Source organism: Protobothrops mucrosquamatus, unplaced genomic scaffold, assembly GCF_001527695.2.
Source record: "Protobothrops mucrosquamatus isolate PMUCROS unplaced genomic scaffold, P.Mucros_1.0 scaffold163, whole genome shotgun sequence".
NCBI classification, from domain to species: domain Eukaryota; kingdom Metazoa; phylum Chordata; class Lepidosauria; order Squamata; family Viperidae; genus Protobothrops; species Protobothrops mucrosquamatus.
Window position 1 is genome coordinate 510261 of NW_015386526.1, and position 10932 is coordinate 521192.

General features: G+C 33.2%; 1 protein-coding gene across 1 annotated transcript in view; it reads right to left on the reverse strand.

Annotated features, from left to right (window-relative positions):
- Positions 1-10460, reverse strand: part of SLC7A11 (solute carrier family 7 member 11) — a 60036-nt gene extending 49576 nt beyond the window's left edge. The window contains exons 1-3 of the mRNA XM_015813536.1: positions 10134-10460; positions 5441-5567; positions 2280-2395 (exon numbers count right to left, since the gene is read on the reverse strand). Of these exons, the coding sequence (XP_015669022.1) occupies positions 2280-2395; positions 5441-5567; positions 10134-10404 (514 nt within the window). The 5' untranslated portion in view covers positions 10405-10460. The remainder of the gene's footprint in view (positions 1-2279; positions 2396-5440; positions 5568-10133) is intronic.
- Between the last annotated feature and the right edge of the window lie 472 nt (positions 10461-10932).

Genomic DNA, 10932 nt, shown 5'->3' on the forward strand with positions numbered 1-10932 from the left:
CATACAGACAGATTAATATATTATGGCATCTTCCTACACATGTTTGCCTTGCAGCAGTTCTAGAGTGCTTAATTAATCTCAACTGTGCTCACAAACCACATGATGTATGCCTAGGGTGGCATACCCCATTATTAAAGCTTCATGACTACATCTCTTTCTGCAAGAGAAAAGGCCACCTTTTCCCTAGTAAAACGATCATTTTTCAGGATCCTTATAAAAGAGAGTGCTAAATGCTTTATTAATTAATAGAGGCAGTAATGCTTTCCCCAAAACAACCTAAATGTTTCACAATAGTAAAGACTCATAGCTGCATTTCTCTTCTCCATTGAGATCATTTAATGACAATCAAACCACTATTTCTTCTTGTCTTAATCAGAGCAAGTCTCCAAATAACTCCCATTGTGTTGTTCTTAGAACAAAGAAGTGGAGGTTGCAATAGAGCAGAGACCAGTAGCTTTTATGTCTATTTCCTAAGTGAATCGAGATGAAAATTTTACTTGCATCTTCCCTAGGTCTATAAAACAAACCTTTACATGACCACAAAGAATTAGTATCTTTTATAGTCATCTGCTATCATCCAGTAGTTAACCATATTTTGGGGAAGCTGTAATTCAAGGATAATAAAATGCAAGCTGAACTAATTTTCATGGCTAATTAGAATCATCTTGCATGACGTCATAATTTTTGATACATTAATTTCTTAATACCAGCCACAAATATTTTTGCATTTTAATAGCAAAAATTCCATTGGCAACATCTATTGTTTCATTATTGGCACATTATGCCAATTATATAGGACCTGGACACATTAATATTTCTGTTTTCAATCATTAACATTTAATGGTCCAGCAAAATGATGCATGTTATCTGTCTTCTAAGGTGGAAATACAGCCTCTGAAGGAATACATTCCATAGCCTGGAGCAAAGCAAGAAAAGTCTGTCTCCCAAATGAGCCTCTAAAGGAGACATACCTCAGTATCCAGAATGGCAGAGATGGTCTATCTGATAACCAAGTCCTAAAACACTACAAGATTAAAAATTAAATTCCAGTGCTTAACACCTAAAACTTAACTTACATATTTTGCAACTTTGCAACTTTTAACATCTTAAAATTTTGAGAAGTCTATTTTGGGTTCCAGCTTTTTCCTTATATTATAACTTCAATTTGTTATGTTTTGCCTTCTTTAATTTGTAATATGTTATCTGATTATATATCTCACTGAAATACCTAATCCAATGGGTACTGGCGTCTTACATCTGCAAAACTGCATTTGAACTTCTGCAAAAAGAAAATGACTTTCCCATTTCTCCTTAACCCAGAGTCTAGTTGTGTGTAGTTTTATAACAGCCTTCTTTCCCTTTGAACCCACATAGAGTTACTCATATATTGCTTAATTTTATAAATGTTCTTCCTAATAATTTCCAATGATTTATTCTGATATTATTAATATTCTTTTTATAATTTTATTGAAAACTACATGTAGATATAAAACTGATAGAAGCTATAATGAGTAAAAAGAAAAGGTACAGGTAAAAAGAAAAGAGAACTTTTTCCTTTGTCCTAGCAAGTATAAACAATTTTAATGTTGTATTATATCTTTAAATACAACTATCTCTTCATCCCATATCTCACCTCATTCTCTATAAGCATTTTTTTAAAATTTTCTCCATCAGCAAAAGTCCCTTAAGGGTTACCCAAAATAACAACATATCTACTATAAACTTTGATCTAATAATCCTACTTGAATTCCTTCCTTTTATAGTTATGTCTTATCTTCTATTTTTAAAACAAACCCCCAAACCTCAACATTCAATATAATTTATAAAAATCCAATAGAAGTTACAAATATCATTATATTCTATTAGTTTATATTTTAATTTGCCTCTTATAAAATACAATCATAGTAAGTCTCACAATATGAAACATTAAGTCTATTAACTAGTGCTGAATAAAGCTTTACTTCAGATACTTGATTCCAAAGTGATTTGATTGAATTAACTCTATGAATCAAGTTGGAAAATCAGAACAAATAATTGTATTGAATACCTTTCAATCAAATGATTTGAATGTTTCTGAGCAGATACAGAAACACTTTTTTCAAATTAATTTGGCTACCCCAAATCAAACCAATTTTTCAACCTGATTCAAATTGTCAACTTGAATAGACTCTCTGAAACATACGTGATTTCCATATCCTACCATTAAATAAAGAATTGGTTTTAATGATCTGCTACTTATCATCTGCCTAATCCCTTTTCTATCAAAATTCAGTACTTACTGATTCCTACAGCTGTAATGAGTTTAACAGCAAGCTCAGGGATTTCACACTGTATAAAAAATGGTTCCAATATGTAGCGTCCAAATGCCAGAGAGATTACTGCTGTGGCAGCAGGGCTGGAAGATAAAGAAAGAGATTATTTTTCTAAGGAATGCCCAAACCACTAATTTTGTGCCTATATTAAATATATGTATCAAATAAATTATATGGATATCAAATTTCCAGTATGCATTTAGATCCATAATAGATCCTAAATGATAACTTGATAGCTCAACCATTACCACAAGTAAAATTGCAGCCTTAAAAATAGAAGAATTAAACCTTGTACAGTACTCCTTTTTAATTTATTTTTTTAAGTGAAATATCAAAACAGTAAGTCTGGTTAGACCAATTAAAAGTTAACTCACACTGATCTGATCTGGTATCATTGAGAATTATTACTACTGTTAGTAGTTAGTAGATGTTTTTGATTTTACAATCTCTGGATCTTACTACTCATTAGCAGATATTTTGGTTGGATCTTTAGAAAGCTGAGACCTTTTATTAAATTTTACCCTTAATGTACATGAACAGTACTAATTAATTTACAACAGAAGTTAGAAATATGTTTTATGTGTGTTGTGCTTTTGGCAGGGGATAAAATTCTCTTGTGACAGTTATTGGTTTGAACAAGCATTTTTCTTCAATCATACTAACTGTAATATTTTAAAAATGATTTTTCCATTATTTAAGTCCCAGGTTTGGGTCAGCAAGTACTAATACATGCAGTACTCCCAGAAGTTGCCAGGAGAGTCATGGTCATTCATGGTGACTAAGCATTTTGGATGACTGACCAAATTCTTTGTTGCTTTCTGAATTACATTGGGTATATGTAGCAATAAGATACTGTAAATAGAAAAGAGTGAGACCTGAAAAAGGAAGTAAGAAAGCATTTTTGTTTCACAGAAATGAAATCCTTTCAGATTGTGAACCTGTCACATGTACACTAAATAAATGAATCAAAAGACTGAACTTTCTATTCCTAAAATGATTAGCAATTTAGCACCATTTGTATGCTCATTTAAAAAAAAAAAGAACATAGTAAACAATGAGAATTACGGTATTAAAAAGTCTTTACAGGTAATTTTTTTCAATATGTTCAGAAAGGATCCAGACAAACATCTCTTCTTCAGGTAACATGTCAAGTCATCTTCTGCTTATGCCTCAAAAACATAATAATTCCTTTTCCTATTCCACAAATAAAGCCATCTTCAATGTCATATGAAACTTTATTACTTCCGCAATGGTAGTAAATTAGTGTCTCTACCACATCTAAGACAGCAGGAATGACAGATTGCGTGCCAATACACAAAAGAAAAACCTACTAAAGGTAATTCCTAGAGAACAAGAAGTTGTTGTTGTTGTTTTTACATATCTGCAGCTCAAAATGATCTGTTCATTCTGCCCAATATAATTCTTCCCAATGATAAGATCAATGCTGGTGCTTGATTTGTCCAGCTACAAGATCCCAATACTTGGTGTATGGTAGCCCTCGACTTACTATCATAATTAGGGTCAGAAATTCTGTTGTTAAGCAAGGCAGTTGTTGAGTGAGTCTTGCCTGATTTTTTTCCCATGGTTGTTAAGTGAATCACTGCCATTGTGTAATGAATCACATGATTGTTAAGTGAATTCAGTTTCCCCCATTGACTTTGCTTATCAGAGGTTGGCTGGGAAGGTTGCAAATGGTGGATACATCACACAAGAATGCTGAAACCTTCCTAAATGCCAGTTACCAGGCACTCGAATTTTGATCATGTGACAGTCATAAGAGTCAGAACCAGTCATAAGTCCCTTTTTTCAGTATCACTATAATTTTGAATGCTTGCCAAATGACTGGTTCTAGGTTGAGGACTACCTGCATTTAATCTCCAGAAGTCTATAGCTTACCTTTCCAATTTATTTTTATCAGAAAAATCAGAAAATTAATGTAAAATATATAAAAATAAAAACCTCTGTAGAGGCCATATGCTAAATAAATAAATAACCACAAATTACATATGTAGCTTAACTTGGATCATACCCAGATGTACAGCACTTGAAATTAATCCAATCCAAAATGTCTAAGACAATCTTTAATATTTCTAATTGTGTTAGCAATGTTATTTTGTGAGTCTAAGTAAGTCTTCCGAAGGTAAAGGTAACATTCTGGATTGCTACCATTGAACCTGAATTTAACCCTTTTGGGTTTCGGGCCCATTGTATTGCCAACTTCATTTCAGTTTTCTTGGAGCCTCCTTTTGAAAACTAAGTTCTAAGCATATGGAATTGTTCTTGGAATACTGTTGACTTTTGGTTTGGAGAGTAGCACAGCCAATAATTAAGCAACAAATTAAGAACATGAACTGATCGTTCATTGGATAAGTTACTGGTTCTAAATCATTTGGTTCTGAATAGAACTGACTGTTCTTGGAAGCCAGCATATTATTTAATACATCAGTGCCAAAATATAGATAGGCTTTTACTTTAGCTCTTCTTTTTCTTAATAAGTTCTGTTTGGGATATAATGTAAATGAAAGTCCATATTGCATGTGCTGTTTTAGAATGGCAGACTGAATCTTTACAATACTATTCTATTATTGTATATTTTATAATTGCAAATATTTTATTACCCCACTCACAATGTCATCAATATATAATCCTTTTTCTTTTTGCATGTTACAGGAAAAACTACATCATTTATATCTATATCATTTATATCTATATCTACATATCACCAAATTTTGTATAATAGCTTATATTATACAATATAAGCTACAATATATAATAGAAATATATTGCTGTCTCTTGATACAAAGCAGCTTTTCTAATTTCTTTTAAGTATACTAAGTTTGTGTGTTTAGGGTGGGACTTTATTTTATGTGAATATTTATCACATGTGTGTGTGTACATTCTTATAACTGATCATAATAAATTAAATTTTCTATAGCTTACAGTATATCTGTTTATAAAAGTACATCAGATACTCAGATATATAAAATCTTGGAAAACAAGAAAACAAAGGAAAACTTAAGAAAGAAAAACCAATAGACTGTGTCAATTATTATCATATTTATAATTGTTCTTTGATTTTCAAAGCACACAAGGAGTAAAATGACAGCAAAAAAGGTATGTTTATTTACCGTATGATGAGTAGTTCTACCCAGACTCTTACAAAGGCAGGTAGTGGGCCGAAGGCTTCAAGAATATATGTGTAATGACCACCAGATTTCTTAATACTTGTGCCTAGTTCTGCGTAGCAGAGAGCACCTATAACAAAACAAACTTAACTGTTTTGGCAAGATTTATAAAAAAAATTTATAATCAGAGGACAAATGTTCATTTGTTATCAATAAGCAGATTTATATCTCACTGGTATCTGGAATACTCATGTACTAAAATATCATTTATTTACATTTCTTTCTCCCCCAGAAAACTATCAATCATTAACCCAAGTTCAGTTCAGGTGAGCGTACAGGAAAATATATTTTAAAAAAGTAAACTAAACTTCTGCCAATGCAAAAAATCATAGTGTCACAAATGAAAGTCTGGAAAATAAGGACTAAAATAGGCTCTTATCATATTGGGAGACAATTTATGGATATGATTGTAGCAGATTATTCCATAGTGATACAAATGCAAGTCAGCATGAAGTTGAGCTATTGTTTTGCGCAGGGCTTTTTTTTCTCATAGAACGCCCAGAACGGAGTTCCGGCACCTTTTTTGGATGGAATCTTGTAGGGCAGGCAAGGCGGGTATGACATGTGTGAGTTCCGGCACTTTTTTTTTTTTTAGAAAAAAGCACTGGTTTTGCTTCTCTGCAATAGAAGAACAGACATGAGATATACAATAGTACATGGGGTTGCAATTGAACTTCCTTTCCAAGAATTTCAGAGTTGGAAAGCCTTAAGATAGAATTCTGTTATTTTTTAAAGAATGGCTTGCTGTAGGCATCCTGATTTTTAAAATTATTATGGTTGGCTTCAGAGTAACCCAGATATTTAGACTGGATTTCACATCATTGTCCACCTATCAAGTCCTTCCCAAGGACTGGGATAGGGAGACTTTTTTTTAATAATACTAAAGATATTGTCATGGAATGTAAGCTGTTCCAAGCACAGCTGTCTTTTGCAATTGACTGCTGATCATTTGGTCAATGCTGATGGCATTCAAATAGAATGCAGATATCTTGGAATTTCACTCAAAGGACCTATCACTATTGGTACTATCTTTGATTTTTTTTTTGCCATTTTCATTCTATTTCTATTTTGTGATTTTCCCTGTCCTCTAAGTCAGAGGTTACCAACCTTTGTTGGTTGATGATCACATGACACCAGGACAGTGCAACTGTCATAAATGCATGCCAGTTGCCAAGTGGCCAAATTTTGATCATGTGATCATAGAGATGCTACAACAGCGGTAAATTTGAAAACTAGTCATAGGTCATTTTTTTCAGTGCTTTTGTAACTTTGAATGGTCACTAAACAAAAGATTATAAGTCAAGGACTACCTGTATAACAGTGGAGTTCTTTTTCCATAAGTCATGAATTTCAGTCTGCAAGTCTCAGTATTTCACAATTTTTTTATTACCTTTCTTCAAACCTAGCATCATCTGTATAGCAATATCAATTAACCAGACTTTCCTTTTTTCAATACGTATATCAATCATTGCAAATAACAAATTATTGTTATCTATTCACAATGTGAAATGATAGCTGCTAATTCCTTAGCTGTGCTGCCCTTCATACACATCAAGTTCTTCCCAAGAACCTAGGATGTCATAATATATTTGCATAGAATATGTGCCAATCCATGTCATATATTATGTATTTTTTGCAACTGACAAATGTCAATTTTGTCAATGCAAAGATATATACCTTTTGATACCACCATAAAATGTTGTGAGTTTTCCAGCAGAATTGTAGTCAAACATTTACATGCCAATTTGATGTATTAGAAACCTATCTCTAGACTGTATAAAATTAGTCCTGTCCATTGATCCTTAGTGTAAAAACTTCATTGCTACCTGAGGCAAAGAGTCACATTGTTCATACAACCAGTTATGCATGTCCTAAACTATTAAACTCTGCACATTTCAAACTCTACTTTAAAATTATCTTAACAATTTAATTGTCCTTCATTACTTTTAATAGAGGATACAAAATATTTCCATTGAAGGAACAATGTAAAAACATTTTTCTGATAAATATTTGTCATTTTACATTGGAAAGTTTATTAATAACCAACAACCATTCTAAAATCTTTGCAGAATTCGCTGGCTATTCATATGGACATATTTTAGTGTTTTAGCCTTCTCCCTCTTATATTTTTCTATTCAAACATCATTCCATCATAGTTCATTTTGGGACAGTAATTTCCTCTCTCAGAAGTTTTGTTGTGGAAATAGAGGGGAGGATCCTGCATCTGCCCCATCTTGTGCTCATCCACAAAGGTAAGAAATGAATGAGTAAAATCTAAACTACATGGGGTTTTTTTTTACATTTAATCAACTCACTACATCTCTTGGCCTCTTCTCTAAACCATTCTCAATAGAAATTACAAGATAAATCTAGATAAATATATCAATAATTCGAAATAAATATTAGCCTGATTCCTAAAAAAATGTTCAATTCTCTAAAATAAGCATATTCAGAACTATCTTCATATTACCTTTCAACAGGCCTGATTGGATTAATGGATTAATTTGGTTTAATTTAAAATTTCAATTCTTACAATTCCTAGGAACAAAAATGGAAAGTGGAATAGTTTGGAGGCAGTGTTAATTATATTGAATAGTAACAGGAAGGACTTACTGCTGAACTCATTCTCAGTGAATTTATCAGAAAACATTTGTGCGTTGCAAATTTCAGAAGAATAAAAATTATTTCTGTTCCTTTAGTTATTCCATAATAAAAATAAGCAGCATAAGTGAAATAATATCATTGTAAGAAGTTCAAAATATAGATGTACTTTATGGATAATCCTTGCATTGTCTGTGTTGGTTAACCAATATGGGCACTGCAAAAATAATGGACTGTACTATTTATAATAGAATAGAGCTGGAAGGGACCTTGGAGGTCTTCTAGTCCAGCCCCCCACTTAATCAGGAGAACCTATACCATTTCAGACAAGGGACTATCTAGCTTCTTCTTAAAAAAATCTCCAGTGATGGAGTGCCAATGATTTCTGGAGGCAAGTTGTTCCACTGGTTAATTGTCCTCACTGTCAGGAAGTTTCTCCTCAATTCTACGATGCTTCTGTCTTTGATCAGTTTCCAATCATTGTTTCTCATCCTTCCCTCTGGTGCTTTGGTGAATAAAGTGACCCCCTCTTCTTTGTAGCAGCCCCTCAAATACTGAAATACTGCTATTATATCTCCCCTATTTCTTCTTTTCTTTAGACTAGCCAAACGTATGTTTTAATCTCCAGGCCTTTGATCAACTTATCATCTTGATCATTTGTATTGTTCCTTCCTGAACCAGCCACACTACTTGAGTATTATAGAATAAGACACCTGGAATTTATAAGAACTGCAGGGGGAATCAACATCAGCTTCCTCATCCTAGCTGTTTTCCATATTTTCAATTCCTAGAATTGGAAACACTAGATTGAAGGAAGCAACCATAAATTATTCTTGGTGTGTCAATTCTACATCCTACTTCTGATTCAGTTTGTTTATGTAAAACAAGTTGTTTATCAAGGTGGATTAAGCCTCACCTCTGCTCTTTAGCATGCAGAATATATTGACAGAGAGCAACATTCATTCAACTTCTTGAGTGGATATTTGATACTCAGTCTAGTTTATCCACTGTTCCTAATGCTAGAAAAAAGTACTACGGACTATAATAATTACTCTAGTCATATGGATTATGCCCCTTTTTAGCTGATTAAGGCAGTCAATGAATTCATTGTTTGGACAGTTTAAGAACGAGAAATAAGTCTAATATCAATGATACATTGTACTCCCAATATAATTATTAACATTTAGAGAAACTCAAAATCTTTAAGCAATGCCATTTTGTACATTGCAAAATTGTCAGGCAGATTATTAATGCTGCTCCTCAAAATTGTATTCAGATATAGAACTGCTGAGAAGAAATTTATATTGTTCAATAATGAAAATGCATAGAAGTGCTACTAAAGTTTAAATTTAAAAACTCTAAAACTTTAAGTCACAGCAGCTGCCAACTGCTGTGACTTAAATTGCTGTAATGCTTCTGAACATGCTGTAATGCATTAAATTGCTGTAATGCTGCTGTACTAGGTTTTTTACTTTTGCCAAATAATCTTCCCTATCAATTAGGATTAGAAGTAAGTAATTCCAGTTCAGCATCTACAATTCCATCTACAAGTAAACAAGACTTTAGTCTCATTTTTTATTTTTATTTTTAAAAAAAGTAATTTAAGTCTATATTACTATATATTGGAGACCAGCAAATACGTCAGCTAAAATTTACTCCATTAATAATTATCTTCATACAACATTGAGCTAGGTATATTTTATTTCCTGCAGGTTTTTAAGACTGAGAAGATCCTGTCCCAGTTGGAACACTGCAAGCCTGCTGCAACTTGTTTTTAGAGTGTGTACAGAAACATCACAAATAACAGATTTTATGATTGAGAAAACTCCTTTCTTTGTCTATTTTGGGGAGCCTCATCTATTTAAAAAAGCAAAAACTGAAATCCATTCAGTACAGAAGACACATTAACCAAACTTTTGATCTTCAGGTTTTGTGTGTGTCTGTGTGGGTAGACAGATGGACAGAGAGACAGATAAATAGCATCACCAGTACAGCTAGCCACCCCAAGGATCAATTAAAAACTTTCAAAACTTACCAAAGAGTGAAAGAATGCCACAGACAGTCCAGACAATCAAGGACATTCCCACAGTGCCAGTGTTCTCCAGAATTCCTTTTGGAGAGATGAAGATTCCTGCTCCAATTATAGTGCCAATTATAATGGATACTCCTCTCAGGAAAGTTATTTTCTTCTTCAGCACCACTTTGTCTCTTGGTTCTACCTTGATGTCATATGTTGAAGTCAAGTTAGGTTGTCCTTGAGGGTAGCTTCCATTGGAAAATGACGATACCGGAGACTTCCTAAACATGCTTTAGAGCAGCTCACACAATTAACAAAGATTAAAACAGAAACCTTCTCTCTTCTTTTTTCTTCTCTTCGTCTTTTCCTAGCTAACAGCTATTGCACACACTCCCTTTCTGCCTCTAACCTTTAAAACTGCTTGTGTCAACAGGTACAAAGCTCCTCAGGTGTCTTTTAACTTTTCAGTGATATCAAAATGCTACTGAAAAAACACCTGCCTTTTGCCTCAGCTTTGGTGTTGTTCTGTCATTGGAAGCCAGCTCCACTTCAGTATGGTATTGTGTTTAAGCTTCCTTGTCATACCAAGTTAGCTTTGCTGAATGATGATGCAAATTCCACAGGTTTGCATCAGCCATATGAACTAGTTCCAGCATTACTCAGCGCTTTTTCTGCCTTTTTTTCAGAGTAGCAGGATGTTGCACAACTAACTCAAACTCTTGCAGAAAATACCCACATATACAAACACACAATCCCCAGGGCCAACCAAATCTTAGTTAAAAGATTGTATTACTGGCATATTTCCAAATATTTAAAT